At 33.6% G+C, this 16,347-nt stretch overlaps 1 protein-coding gene across 1 annotated transcript in view; it reads right to left on the bottom strand.

Annotated features, from left to right (window-relative positions):
- crn (pre-mRNA splicing factor crn) overlaps positions 1-16,347 on the bottom strand; it is a 61,035-nt gene that overhangs the window by 10,035 nt on the left and 34,653 nt on the right. Inside the window, exons 4-7 of the mRNA XM_089104413.1 lie at positions 16,093-16,253; positions 13,313-13,603; positions 8,677-8,849; positions 4,377-4,598 (exon numbers count right to left, since the gene is read on the bottom strand). Coding sequence (XP_088960539.1) covers positions 4,377-4,598; positions 8,677-8,849; positions 13,313-13,603; positions 16,093-16,253 — 847 coding nt within the window. The remainder of the gene's footprint in view (positions 1-4,376; positions 4,599-8,676; positions 8,850-13,312; positions 13,604-16,092; positions 16,254-16,347) is intronic.

Here is a 16,347-nt window from a genome sequence, read left to right as displayed (position 1 = left end):
CCCTACGAAATTCAGGTGCCTGTACTTAGTTTGCTTTTGCAAAGAGTCGAGAATAATCTCTTTCTTACTTGAGCCCAGTTTTATTTTATTTTGACATCGAGTCAGAACACTGATCCCCATACCGGCCCTTTAACCATATAAATTGAAAATCCTTGCACGATTCCAGTTCAAACAAGGTGGAACATGACTATGTTTTTGATACAAAGTTGGCCTTGGAGGGGGGGTGATTGAGGAAGTTAGAGACCCACTAAACGTCTCCAAATATTCAGTAAAATATTAAAAAGATACTCAGGCAATCGAAAGACAGCCTTGGGCCAAGGTGCGAAGCTGCCGAGCCCAGGACGTGGTGGACAAAAGCTAGAATTTAATCATATCAATTAATTCGTGTTCAATTGATTACATAAGATTGGTTACTTCATATGTAGCTTGCCCTGGCCCATCGGACAAGCAAAATTACTAAATTCCGCTTGATATCCGGTAGGCAGGTATCTACAACCAAGAAGACTTTCCACAAGAAAATTCTTACTAGTGACCAGTCCGGACACAAACAGGCTTCAGTTTCATACAGGGAGTCCCAAACTTCTTATACCGTACGAGCCAAATTTTATTGAAGAAATTATCAAGAACTATGGCTAATTGCCAACTAAATTTCAGACACATCTGAAACATCCGAGCGGAAAGTAGGTGGGCTTGGGGATGATATACGCCTCTAAAAATCTATCCCCTTGGTTCAAGGCACTTGCCCCAAAAGTTTGATAGGTATGGGGATTTTTTGTGGAGACGAGTGTGCCTCTCTAAGAATCATTATCCTTATGTCCCATTGGCCCTAGGTACTTACTCCATTAGGGTCAAGCTGATCCACGGAAAAAATCTGTCAACGTCTCTGCTGAAAAGCTTGCAGTTGGTTATCTAGTGTTGGAGCGGCCATGGACTAAATACCTTCTTTAATACTGATTGAAACTCCTAGCACAAATCTGCTTCGAACAAAGTGCAACACGCCAACCTTACTGCTAAAAGGTAGGTGGTGAAAGGAGGAACGAGATCGGGGGTGTTAGAGGACCTGGGAGCCCAGCCTGTGCATCCATGTTTCATACTAATATATACCTGAGAAAAACGTGTAATATGCAACATTCAGGAACTTAGCGCCTCGGGCTGCTTGGGTCATATCCCCTGGGGGCACATCTTTTAGCCTTTCGACCATTTTAAGTGAAAATGGGTATCTAAGATGTTTGAAATTATGACGCGGTGGTCTGCAGGATCAAGAAAGGGCACAGGGGCGCGGTTACCCACTATCCAGTTCCACTCTTAATAGGCACTTCAGTAATGGCTCTCGAAGAAGCCTTTTCCCAATTTTCTACGGCAATTCCTTCTACTAAATGACCGTTAAAAATAAAAGAAAACAACACAATACATTGAAGACACATATCTCTTTACTTAACCATCACTATTACGCTATTATGATAATATAATGAGAGGTTTAGAATTACTAGTAGGCTACTTAGTCAAGTGAAGATGAGATATAAAGACAGGATAAAATTTTAATACTAAAAGCTTCATTTCTGACCATCTCTCAGAGCAAGAAAGGATTTTTTAAATTCATTAATAAGAAGAAAAAACATGAAACTGGTCTCCACAAGGAATGCATGCTCTGTAGAAAAAGGAGGGGGAAATGAATAAAGGGGAACACAGATAAAAATATAAAGCATTGTAAGGATTTTTTTAAAAGAGAAAGAGAGAAGTGTACATATAAGAAAAGAAAGGAGGCATAATATACATACATGACACATTTTGAGGGGAATTTATAATTTATAAAAAATAGTGGGGTACAAAAAAAAGACGGGATACACATACAAACAGGAAGTATTTTGAAAAAAAAGCTTTATTATCTTAAGACCCCAAAATAAGTTTATTAAACACAGAGCAAGCGACCGTACACAGGTTAGGTTACGCTAAACTGCATCTGCTAAATACATTTTTTAGATTTCTTCATTAAAATGGATAAAAGTCTATAAAACTTGTCTGAAATCCCGAAGAAAACTAAATGATGTTAAATAAGAGTCCCCGTAAAAGTCCAAAAAGTCCGAAAAAGTCCGAAAAAGAAATCACAACTTGTGTCTTCTTCCTTGAAATAGGGTATTCAAGGGTATTAGCCAATTTAGACTTTCTCTTTTTAAGAAAAGGGACTCTCCCAAATCACTTTGATGCATTTCATTGAGTTTTCTCTTTTATTTTTCATCAAATATTTGTCTTCAGATATAGTCTTTTCGGTTCTTTTAATGTAAATACCATTTGAAATATGCCTTTTTAAATACTGTAAATACCTTTTTAAATACCGTATTCATTTCTATATTTTAGTCTCCATTGGCTCTGTGTTTTATTTCTTTTCTTTTTTCAGCCCTATGATGGCCTATGAACATGGATCTGACATATTTGCTATTTATTTGGCAAATATTAACCTTAAGCCAGTGTTTCTATTTAAAAATCGGGATTTTTATTCTGCACAAAGCAATAGGCGTCGATAGCAATAGGCTAGTTTTTTTTTTTTTTGTCTTTAAGTACACGAAAGTGTATTACTGAAAATTTAATGGAAAAACACTTATCGAATTTTGATGTTTTTAGTTTTCTGTAAGTCAGAATGTCAAACAAGTTACCAGGAATTTTGTTCTGAAAGAATTGACGCACTTGGTTTGTTAGATTTTTTTCTTTTTAGGCATACGAAAACGTGTCGTAGTAAATTTAACAAAAAAAAGAAACTCTATCAATCATCAATCATTTCATTAATATTAAACACTATTACAAACGTCAAAAAGTTATCCGAAAAGCTATGAAAGCCAATGTTTCTTGAATGCCAGTTTTACATGAGACAGCGCCTTTGAAAAGCCATAACATCTTTCAAATTACCACATAATTACCATCTAAGGCCATTAATCAAATCACAAATCACTGAAATCACCTTTCAAATCACTATAGTCGCTAATTCAATTCATATTGGAACACACTAAGAAACTTTAGTTTAACCGATTTCGGATGTTTTTGTTTATCTTATAGTCATTAGTGTTTATCTTATAGTCATGTTTATCTTATATTTATCTTATAGATGTTTCTATCTTATCTTATCTATCTTATATATCTTATATATCATCTTATATATCATCTATCTTATAGATGTTTATCTTATAGTCATTAGTGGTATAGAAAAAAACTACAGTTAGCTTAGGAAGACTATTATTCGCATCGGGAAATATTATTATTTGCATAGATTTTTCGGGAAATTGGATCATTCCATAAAAAATGGAAGGTTGTAGGCTTTTGTTTTAGGCTTAGGTTGTAGGCTTTTGGTTGAAGCTAACCCGTTTACCATGAGTGGTAAATTGGGTGCACTATTCCTCGTAAACAGTGGAAGGGGGGATATGACAAACTCCGACCAAATCGGTCAGAAAAACCCGAAGATCCTTTTTGAAATCCAACCTTCTGGAGATTATCCTCTGATTTTACGGAAACTCCAAAAATGGATTATTTGCCACAATTTTTATTTTTCTAAGAGAATATTTCTTCGATCAATCTCAGGGGGGGGGGGCGGGCTCATACCTCACATGTGGGGGCATACTTATAGTTCAGGGGCATCCAAAAAAGCGGAATTTCTGTTAACAAGGAAATGGCAACCGTTTTAGAGGCCTCTGAATGAGTTGTGGTTCTATGAGGTCAAAAAACTGAAAAAACTGTCAAAGTAGCCTAGTTTTGAAGAAAAATAAGAGCAGAATTAGCTAAAAAGGCAAAAAGTGTCCATAAAAGCTCCATTCTGTAATTGTCTTGCATTAAAATATCGCCCCAGCGCACTCTCCACAGGTTACAAAAGAAGTTCTGAGCGAATTTCGATTAGAATTGCTGCGACATACATCCTGTGGCCCAGACTTGGCCCCTTCTGACGTTGTTATTCCCAAAGCTCAAAAAACAGTTAAAAGGCGTCCATTTTAATAGTACTGAAGAGGCAAAATATGGCCCATAAAGGGGATTCTTGATTTCGTCAAAAATGGTCTAAAAGGATGAAAGGCAGTGGCGTTAATTGGATGGTATTTTGAAGATATTTTTGTCTTAAAATGGCTTTTTTGGTACTTTCATTAGACAAATATTTGAATAAAACGACAAATTTGCTCCCCTCTCCAAAAAACTAAAAAATAAATATACCCCCTCTTCCCTATATTTTTGTGAATCTACATCACTGAAGCGAACCCGGCGGAAGTTGCGCAAAAAAAAAGATGGATTGTAATACAACAATTAATTGAGACTCATCTATTAATGAGAATTGAGAATCTATTAATTAGTGATTAATATTCAGACAATAGATTAATCAACGGCAATGGGAAGTAGTAAGCTACCTGTCTTGCTCTTTCCATATCCTGTGTCTCAAGTTCTTCGTACAAGGCATAATTAATCCAAAAGTAGATATATCGCCTCCAATACATCTTTTCTTGAACTGGAGGCACATTGGATATTGCTCTTTCGTAAGTATCACGAATAACTTCTTCATCGCCACTATCCTCAAGGAGGCGGAGGTAGTCAAACCAAGCATCGTAGTTTAAAGGATTTGACTTGACTTCCTAAAAAGTAATTGTGCGAAAGGTTGCAAACGCAGAAAACTTAAAAATTTTGAAAGCACACATGACTCTTAAGCTTTGGGGAATCAAAGGAGGGGGCATCCCTACTCTTATATGCACCAATTTCTGTTTTTTTTTTTTTTTTTAATTAGACTCGATTCATAATTTTAATTTCTATTTGTTTTGGGTTTCGTCTAGTCATAGCAGTGCTGTTATCTTTATATTTCAAGTGATTATTCATTTTAATTTTCGCTTGTTTTAGGTTTCATTTGTTTATTCAGTGATTTTTGTTAGTTTTAAGTTTGAATCATTAAATGACTTAATTTCTGTCCATTTTAGATTTTTACATTATTCTTTACTTTTCTTTGAAAAATTTCTTTTCGGAAATTTTTTTTATAAATTAGTAGAGAAAAAAAGAAATGCATCTCGCAATTTGCAAGAGAGAAAGAGAGAAATTCATTTTTATTAAAGACCAATATTCACAAAAAAAAAATCATATCAAACAGACCTACCACGTGAAAATCTATACAGATTTGTTTGTGGCAGGACTCAATATTTTACTCACTTACTACATATAAACTGAAAAAAAAAGAAAAGGCAATTTTATAAATAAATAAAAATAAACCTCGTGGGAACCGCGAGTTCTTTGATCCTTTCTTTTAAATCAGAAAAATTATAAAAAAAAAGTTTCAAAGAGAAATAAAAAGAAAAAAAAACTGAGCACAAGGGGAAGAGAAAATTAAAAAGTAAAACTAGAAAATATAAAGGTATTTTAAATTTATTGAATTAAAAAGTATAAAAAAAGTATTAAAAATTAATGTTAAACCTTAAAATATAAACCTTTAAATATTAAAACTTTAATTAGGAATTTTTGAACTTTTCAGTAAAACCGATTGACCTGATTAGACAACATTTCCTAGGAGCAATTTTCTTGAAAATCATTAAAGAGAATTCTAAATACTAATCAAGTTTAAAGAAAACAACCGAAAACTTTTTAATACAAATTTTCCAATTTAACTCAATTTAGTCTTACAATTCTAAAAAATACTCCATTTTCGGCACCATTTTTCCTTTTAATTCCATTTTATCCAAAAGCATAAAAAATTAATACGAAAAAAACTTAAAATCAACAACTGTCTATATTCATAGCAATCTATTTATTTTTCAATAAAGCGCAATTACGCTCGTGGCTCTAAAGGGGGGAGGGAGGGGGGCGAGAAGGATGGCCGGCTATTTGTTTATGATTATTGGCTGTTCGTTTTTTTTTGTTTTTTGCACAACCGAGCACGAGGTGAATGAAAAGTAATATCTTAACCAAGCATCAGGGATGTCAAAAAAAAAGAAAAGAGAATAGAAAAGTAAAATAAAATATAGAAATGTGATAGAGAATTAAAGAATCGAGAATTAATAGGGAAATCAAATATGTGAGTTAGAGATTTCACGAAACAATTGTGAACATCAATTTTATCCACTTCAAGATGTTTTTTATCCGTCTACTAGTATTTGACAATCTGTCTTATGTAATCTTTTCAGCACCATTGACAGTGAAAGTGGAATTTGATTGTTTGAATCGATCAAGTGAAAACTTCATTCAGTGAAAAATTTCAACTATATATATATATATATATATATATATATATATATATATATATATATATATTAAATAAAAAATTTAGAATTCTATTCTTAATGAAAAAGACTTTCATTATGTAGTTTCTGGTAGCAACGGGCACCAAACTATAAACAAAAAAAAAAACGAAAAAAGATAAGATATTTTTATAAAATATAAAATAAAAATAAAATAGTTTCTGGTAGCAACGGGTACCAAACTAAAAACGAAAAAAAACGAATAAATTTAAATGTTTTTATAAAATAAAAATATAAAATATAAAATAGTTTCTGGTAGCAACGGGCACCAAACCAAAAACAAAAAAAAAACGAAAAAATTAAATACATTTTTATAATATAAAAATATAAAATATAAAACAGTTTCTAGTAGCAATGGGGACCAAACTAAAAACAAAAAAAAACGAATAAATATAAAATATTTTTATAAACTATAAAATAGTTTCTGGTAGCAACGGGCACCAAACTAAAAACAAAAAAAACGAAAAAATTTGGGTGAAAAATCAGCAGAATGACGTCACATTTACCTGCATTTAAACAGCAAAAGAAGATAGATAATAGTATTCCAATGACGTCATTCGTTGAATAAAAAGGGTTCTCTACAGACAATACTTTTCATCAGTATAAATATACCGAAAAAAATACCAATTTAATGAACCTTTAAGCGTCCTTCAGGTGACCACTAATTTTGGATGACAAAATTTATATTTGACGAGGGGGACAGCATGATTTCAGAAATGCCTAGGTGGGTCATGGCACTGCTTTAAAGTGCTGTTGCCTTTGGGAATCGACAGAATGTTTATGTTTGAACGAGCGAAAAGCGTTTCCGGGTTTAACTAATTAGTTTTATTTATTTATTTCACGGTTCAACGCAGCAACACCGACGAAACGTGCGACTGCCCTTAAAATTACCTGTTCATACTGGATTTTTGCCTTAAAAAAAAAAAAAAATAAAGATACAGAAAAAGTAATTACAAAACCAGGAGGGAGGAGGCCAATAGCGTTCACACACCCATAATTTGCACCGGTGAGGATGGGAGATCGAGAAAGTATAAAACTAATTAGTTTTATTTATTTATTTCACGGTTCAACGCAGCAACACCGACGAAACGTGCGACTGCCCTTAAAATTACCTGTTCATACTGGATTTTTGCCTTAAAAAAAAAAAAATAAAGATACAGAAAAAGTAATTACAAAACCAGGAGGGAGGAGGCCAATAGCGTTCACACACCCATAATTTGCACCGGTGAGGATGGGAGATCGAGAAAGTATAAAACTAATTATTTTTATTTATTTATTTCACGGTTCAACGCAGCAACACCGACGAAACGTGCGACTGCCCTTAAAATTACCTGTTCATACTGGATTTTTGCCTTAAAAAAAAAAAAAAAATAAAGATACAGAAAAAGTAATTACAAAACCAGGAGGGAGGAGGCCAATAGCGTTCACACACCCATAATTTGCACCGGTGAGGATGGGAGATCGAGAAAGTATAAAACTAATTAGTTTTATTTATTTATTTCACGGTTCAACGCAGCAACACCGACGAAACGTGCGACTGCCCTTAAAATTACCTGTTCATACTGGATTTTTGCCTTAAAAAAAAAAAAATAAAGATACAGAAAAAGTAATTACAAAACCAGGAGGGAGGAGGCCAATAGCGTTCACACACCCATAATTTGCACCGGTGAGGATGGGAGATCGAGAAAGTATAAAACTAATTAGTTTTATTTATTTATTTCACGGTTCAACGCAGCAACACCGACGAAACGTGCGACTGCCCTTAAAATTACCTGTTCATACTGGATTTTTGCCTTAAAAAAAAAAAATAAAGATACAGAAAAAGTAATTACAAAACCAGGAGGGAGGAGGCCAATAGCGTTCACACACCCATAATTTGCACCGGTGAGGATGGGAGATCGAGAAAGTATAAAACTAATTAGTTTTATTTATTTTTTTCATGGTTCAACGCAGCAACACCGACGAAACGTGCGACTGCCCTTAAAATTACCTGTTCATACTGGATTTTTTCCTTAAAAAAAAAAAAAAAAAATAAAGATAAAGAAAAAGTAATTACAAAACCAGGAGGGAGGAGGCCAATAGCGTTCACACACCCATAATTTGCACCGGTGAGGATGGGAGATCGAGAAAGTATAAAACTAATTAGTTTTATTTATTTATTTCACGGTTCAACGCAGCAACACCGACGAAACGTGCGACTTCCCTTAAAATTACCTGTTAATACTTGATTTTTGCCTTAAAAAAAAAAAAATAAAGATAAAGAAAAAGTAATTAAAAAACCAGGAGGGAGGAGGCCAATAGCGTTCACACACCCATAATTTGCACCGGTGAGGATGGGAGATCGAGAAAGTATAAAACTAATTAGTTTTATTTATTTACTTTCATGGTTCAACGTGGCAACACCGACGAAACGTGCGACTGCCCTTAAAATTACCTGTTCATACTGGATCTTTCTTTTGTTAACTATAACATCTTCAATGGCATTTCTATCGCCAAATTTTTTCTCATGAATAGTATATGCTTTATACAATTCTTGCGCTGTTTCAGTTGGTATACGGTCTAAGGCGTATTTGTAAATTACACGAGCTCGCTCGTGCTCTTTCTGACCTAGAATAAAAAATATATATTTTTCATACTTCGTGATAACCAAACTATGTAATTTATTATATAATTAAAATTGATTATATTTTAGAATCAATATATAATTAGTTAATAGGTTATATAATTGCTAAGCAACAACATATAATTAATTATTACATAATAATTAATTACACTTTATCATAAATATTTACATTTCGTTGCCTGAGAGGGAAATTATCCTGTTCGATTAGAAGCCAGAATTTTTTAAATCTGATATTTTTGCATGATTTTTACTGTTCACAATAATGGTCTCTGTGTAGATTCTATACCATCCTCTGTTGATTAGCAACAGAATATTCAGTTTTATCCTAATCAACACGTCAGCACTTTTGCTGACAGCTAAATTCCGTGGCATTTTGCAAAATAGGCCTAACTTCGGAAAAACTAACTTCAAAGCTATTTCCAAAATAAGAGGAGGGCTCTTAAGTCTCGGTTACATTTTTTAGAATTTAAATTTTTAATGACAAGATGTTCACCAACAGGAACGGTTTGGTTGTAGGTCTTTTTTCTTAATTCTATATTTTTTTAGAAATGGATGGATTTCTGAAAATTCTGTGAATTTACCAAGAACTTTACCGGTTAGTTTTTATGAAAGAGTATCAGCTAACTTATAAATAGGCCTAACTCTTACTAACTTATAAGCAGAGCAAAATGAAAATAAAAACACAATGAAAAATCTTTTAAAGATTTTTTAAAAGAAAAAAATCCTTTATTTATTTAAAATCTCTCATTTAAATATTTTTTGAAGAAAAAAAATCTTTTATTTAAATTTAACTAGACTGATTTCTAGTTACTATTCGATCGGAATTTGTTGCAAATGTCCAAATTACTGAATTATTCGTTACTTAGAAGATAAGGGACTTACGCTCTTTTTTAAGCCGTTTTGGAACAATTTATAACTCGGACAGAATTGAAGATAAGACCATTTTGAATAGATAGATAGATCGATATAGTCGACAGATCGCTTCAAGCTCTTCGAGATCGAATAGTCGATAGATCGCTTCGAGCTCTTTCGAACCATGCACTCATTTTCGGAAAAAAGTGAACTTAGGTCCTTTTTGCAAAACACCAGATTCTACTTATGAAACAAAGCTACCCCGCATGTTTTCACTATAATCAACGGTCAAAGGAAAAAAAATTAAGATGACACAATTTTATCAACTGGACTAAAGAGCGTTTGAAAGGGAGCGTTTAAAGTCTGAGCACATTTTTCTCCGAGCGAGTTTTAAAGTAGTGGGACAATTTCACTCTAAGGTGGCGATTTATTGCCGCATTATTTTATTAATTAGTTAAAGTAATTAAATTATAATTAAAAACAAAATTCTTGACATAAAATATCACACAGTAAAATGATGCATAAGAAACAAAATATAAAGTTAAAAAAAACAAAGAAATCAGAAAAGGAATAAAGCAAGGAGGAAAAATATTGAAAAAAGATAAAATTTAGGGAAAAAATTACAGCCTCGAAAGAATATACCAAATAGCCAAAGGAAGCAAAAGAAACAACTTAATGAAGAAGAATTATCATAAAAACAAAACCAAACAAGAGAATAAAATTCTAAAAAATATACATATTTAGAAACACAAATTAAAGAACGGAATATTAGTAAAATGCTGAGGAAAAACACATAGGAAGAAAAAAAAAGTTCTGAAAAGGAGAATTTACATATACAAAGACATCCGAATATATTAAACAAAAATAGAAAATACGAGAAAGAGATATTAGAAAAAAGCAAGAGAAAAATAGTATAATCAAAACCAAAGCAAAACTCAAGAAAAAAATATAAAGAACAGAATGACAAAAAACATAAAATGGAGAAAGTGTAATTTTGTGAATTTAACATTAGACTTTTAAGACAAATTTCTAATAGTTAGTATTAGTAAAGATATTCTACGACAAGCAATTTTTTGTTATTATTTGACAAAAACTGAAATTTGTATAAAATAAAATTGAATTTTTTTAGAATTTGAATTCTAGAAATTTTTTTTAATATTTTACTAAATTCTATTATAATTTTGTAATATTTTCAAACCGTTAAATATCTTTTATTTTTCAGAAGATATTCTCATTGCAAAAAAACTTAAAAGCTTTCTAATCTATTTTAGCTTAGGCTTCTCATTCCCACAAGGCTTTTAATTGCAATTTCAGGCTTTCTTTTTCAATTGTTTCAAGCAAACCTTTTTATATCCAATCTAAATCAATAACAATTGTTCTTTTTCAAGTTCAAACTATCTACTTTCAATTTAGGGTACGTATTTCAATTTAAGTCTTTCTATTTCAATATGATACACTGTAGTTACTGTCTTAAGACCCTTTTGTGGAACATTCATATAACTATTCCTTCAAATACGTTGCAAAAGCAGTCTCGGGCCAATACATTGGCAGAACTCTTCAACAGTCCCACCCTATTCAAAAAGTTCATGCCCCTGAGCCGCTCTTTAAAGGATCAAACCTCTTAGTTCGAAAAGAGCAACTATAAAATAGGGAACTTTGACATTTTAATATGGATTAAGTTTAAACTAGCAATAGATTAAAATTTAGATTAATTTCAACAGATTAATTTTAATTAAAATAGATTAATTTTAACAGATTAAAAACTAGCAATGCAGCGTTGCCTAACAGAACCAAAAAGCAAGAAAAATATTAATGCGCTAGAGTCTCCATTCCGATGCTTTCTTAAGAAATTTTGGCAGCATTCGGATCCCACTTATTCCATCAGACTAGCGATGCAGCGTTGCGTAACAGAACCAAAAAAACAAAAAAAAATATTTATGCGCTAAAGTCTCCATTCCAATTCTTTCTCAAGAAAGTTTGGGAGCATTCAGATCCCACACATTCCATCAGACTAGTAATGCAGCGTTGCCTAAAAGAACCAAAAAACAAAAAAAATATTTATGCGCTAAAGTCTCCATTCCAATGCTTTCTCAAGAAATTTTGGCAGCATTCGGATCCCACTCATTCCATCAGACTAGCGATGCAGCGTTGCGTAACAGAACCAAAAAAACAAAAAAAAATATTTATGCACTAAAGTCTCCATTTCAATTCTTTCTCAAGAAATTTTAGCAGCATTCAGATCCCACACATTCCATCAGACTAGTAATGCAGCGTTGCCTAAAAGAACCAAAAAAACAAAAAAAAAATTTATGCGCTAAAGTCTCCATTCCAATGCTTTCTCAAGAAATTTTGGCAGCATTCGGATCCCACTCATTCCATCAGACTAGCGATGCAGCGTTGCCTAGCAGAACCAAAAAAAAAAAAATATTTATGCACTAAAGTCTCCATTTCAATTCTTTCTCAAGAAAGTTTAGCAGCATTCGGATCCCACACATTCCATCAGACTAGTAATGCAGCGTTGCCTAAAAGAACCCAAAAAACAAAACAAAAATTTATGCGCTAAAGTCTCCATTCCAATTCTTTCTCAAGAAAGTTTGGCAGCATTCAGATCCCACACATTCCATCAGACAGGTCAGACTTTAACCTCCTGGTCACCTCTCATGCTACCAGAAATGAACTGTCTCAGTTAGCTAAAAACTGTCACTCACTTATAACCTTTAGATGAAGTAATTTTTTATATATGTTTTTCAGCTGTTTTTTTAATACCCTTTCAAAATGCTCCGAAGGTCAAATTAGGTCCAGATTTCCAAAAGGCATAACTAGGATATAAGGTATTACTTCCCACAAAGTTTGGTTGATATCTGACCGTCTTTTCCTATGATATGACGGATGACAATGATAAGATTCGACAATGACAATGATTCCCCTTCATTATGCAGAGGAACTCATTTTCAGACGCCCAAAAGCCCCAACTAGGACATTTACGCTTATTTCCAACAAATCTCATCAAGATTTGATAACATCTTTTGATAAAGGTTCTGAAGACAAGATTTTATAAGCCCACTTCCCCTCCCACTCCACTGAAGTTGGACTAAGTATTGGCCCATGAGGCCAGACGGTGTCCAAACGCCGGTGTCCATCCCAAAGGCGCGAGAAGGATAAATTATAATTTCCTAACGGTTAAGATCTAACCACCTCTTCAGAACGTCAATCAAGATTTGATTTAACTATATCAAATAAGAGGAGGTGTCAGCAAAGAAACAATTCTCTTTAAGTTATTCTTTTCTATTAGGTTCGATTTCGTCCCATCTTTTATTAAATTTGCGTCCCATGTTTTTCCCCCATATTTCTCCAGTACCCATTTAGAGCTTGGTCGACTCTGGCTGAGCTTACAAGGTCACACCATTGACCCCTACCAGCGACATCTAAACCAAATTAGCAGCGACACCAGGACTCGAAGCCCTGACCTCAGGATTTCAAGCCCGGAGCGTCACGAGCTTTGGAATAATTGTTTACATTAATTAGTTATTAACACGTTCTAGCGCGATATTGCAACAATAATTTCTGTAATAATATGGTTGAAAACGAGACTTGCCTTCTTCAAATTTTGCAAATGAAATAAACAGCTTTTCATATAGATAATCGTCGCCAAAAAATTCAACGGCTCTTTCGTAAACCTGACGAGCACTTGTAATATACCCATGCTGTTCTTCAAAACGTGCGTATTTAATCCAATTACTGACATCTGGATGAACATAAACAAACCTTTCATAGATGGCACGCGCACGGTCAGATTCTTTATATCTTAATTCAAATTTGATGTAGGTTAGCCAAGCTTGCTCGGCCGGCTCCCATTCCATCCAGCGTTCAAAAACTTGACGGCAACCTATAAAATAAAAAAGAGACATAGACTTAAGCAATACAACTACTCACATAGCAATATGCCACAAAAACTAGAATAACGAAAAAAAAAATAATTCGAAGCAAGCGTGATTTTCAACCAGCAAAAACAAAAAAGACAAACCAGTTGTCAAAGAATTCGTAATAACGAAACTTTAAAAAAGGAAGTTGTGATAAAAATTATTACATCAAAGGAATAGGCTTTATATGCTGTAATTTAAAATAACTTTTTCCACGTAAGAAGTTTTTCAAAGAAAAGTAAAGAGCTCCATTAAACAAAGAATGGGAAAAAATAAAGTCAAATAATCTTCCAAGCGCATCCAGGTTGTCAAATAGCATAGATAGAATCTTTTGAGAATGATATTAGGTTTTATTTTTCCGGTCAACTACAGAAGCTATAAAATTAAATTGAAAAATACTGTGTGTCTCGGGAATAAAAAATATCTGAAACAGTTTCTCCAACATACAAATAGCAACCCATACTATGGACTGTATAGAAAAAAACTGAAAAGATATACAATATTATTTTTTCCAAGAAAAAGACTAAGTCAATAAAAAAAGAACAGAAATTAATTTTAAAAACTTTTTCCACAAAACACGTTTTTCAAAGGAAAGTAAAAAGTTCCATTCAGCCAAGAGTAAGCAAAAACAAGGTCAAATAAACTTCCAAGTGTAAAACTACCACGAATCACTATCAATAAATAAATGGAACTCAAAACAAACAGAAATTACAATAAATATTTGAGACAAACTCAAAACGAGCAAAAATTAACATGAGTAGGGTTGATAACCCCCAAGCCTTCTCAAACCCAGAACACAATTTGCACTTTATTGAAAACAGAATACATTTGAAATGTTTTCATCGTTCTTACTTTCATAAATAAAAACTATCAAAACCCTACAGAAGAAATATTAAAATATGTCAATTAAACTGACACTCCACGGTCATTTGTTTGTGTTTTTTCAGTTTCAATTTTTTTCTATAAATGAAAAATTATTAAAACTTCAAGGAATATATATCAGGATATGTATACTAAACTGACAATCCGCAGCCGTTTTTTTTTTTCAGTTGAATGCAAATTTTGTTCTGGTCTTGAAAAGGTATGGGGGTTACCAAAAACAAAATTTCCAGACCTTTCAACTATGCCAAACAAATTGCTTATCTCAAAATTTCGATTAGATGTGTATTGAGAATTGATGGGCGTTGAAGAGGGGCGGGGGGGCTTTTAGCCCTCCAATCACTTTTGATTAATAAGAAGGGCACTAGCCCTTTTGATTTCTAATCGAATGAGTCTTTTTTGAGGTTTCTACGACAACAAATGGCCATCTCAAAATTTGTATCGGATGCATTTCGGGAAAATACGAGGTATGAAAGGTTATCCCCCCTCCGATCACTATAAATCTTATAAAAGACACTAGAACTTTTGATTATCAATTCAATGAGCTCCCTCCGCAGTTTATACGATCACCCTTTCCATATAAACCTTATATGCCCCCAGGGCATAACTTACAACCCTTGCCCCGAGGGCTGTGGAGGGGTTGTCATCCTTAAAAAACATAATTTCTTTACCTTTCAATTACGTTGAACAAAATGGCGATCTCAAAATTTTGATTGGATGTATTTGGGGAAATGGTGGGCCTGAGAGGGGGGTTAGTCGCCCTCCAATCACTTTTGACTATTAAAGAGGGCTGTAGCCCTTTCAATTTCCAATCAAATGAGCCCTTTTTGAAGTTTTTACGACAACAAATGGCCATCTCAAAATTTCTATCAGATGCATTTCGCGAAAATGCGAAGTGTGGGGGGGGGATATATCCACCCTCCGATCACTCTGAATCTTAAAAAGGGCATTATCCCTTTCAATTTTCAATCGAATGAGCTCTTCGAAGTTTCTAAGACAGCAAATGGCCGTCTCAAAATTTCTACCAGATGCAATTCGGGAAAATCTGAGGTGTGGGGGGGGGAGAGATCCACCCACCGATCACTCTGAATACTAAAAAAAAGCCCAAGAACTTCTCATTACCAATCCAATGAGCCTCCTCCGAAGTTTATACGATCAACCCTTTCTATATATACCTCACATGCCCCCAGGGTATAACTTACGACCCTTGCCCTAAGGGCTGGGGGGGGTTGTCATCCTCAAAGACATAATTTACGGAGCTTTCATCTAGGTTGAACAAAATGTAAATAACAACGAAGACCACACTGCCTCTCCATAACAAACATTAAAACAAAAAGAAAAATAGGGAAATCTTTTCACAAGACAATGAAGATAATTTGAATGAATATTTCGGCCCTATGTCCGAGGGGCGTCCTCAGCAAGACCAAAACATAAAAAGAAAGAAAACTTTCTTTTTATTAATATTTTAGATATATATGACTGTGAAAGTTTCCACTTAACCAATTAAAACAATCTGATTTCATTTCCACTGTCCTCGATATTATACAGAAATATTGGCAAGACTAGAAGCACAAACCTGCCACATTTCCAAGCATTTCTTCCATGTATGTGTATTTATACCAGAGAGAATCCACTCGGGGTAGAAGGGTAACAGCTCTATCCCATAGATTCCTGGCATGATTTATTTGCTTTGCTCGCATTTCCATCTCTGTATATTTCAGCCATAGAGTAGGATTTCTAAAAAAAAAAAAAAAAAATCTAAGAAATACAAAATTGGTTTCTGTGAGATGAAGCCTTTTGTTGGAGATTTTATTGAAATGTATGCTTAAAG

The sequence above is a fragment of the Artemia sp. Qi Xiang Cuo genome, chromosome 18 (genome assembly GCF_049724085.1).
Source record: "Artemia sp. Qi Xiang Cuo chromosome 18, ASM4972408v1, whole genome shotgun sequence".
Taxonomy (NCBI): domain Eukaryota; kingdom Metazoa; phylum Arthropoda; class Branchiopoda; order Anostraca; family Artemiidae; genus Artemia; species Artemia sp. Qi Xiang Cuo.
This window is presented reverse-complemented; position numbering and strand designations above follow the sequence as displayed.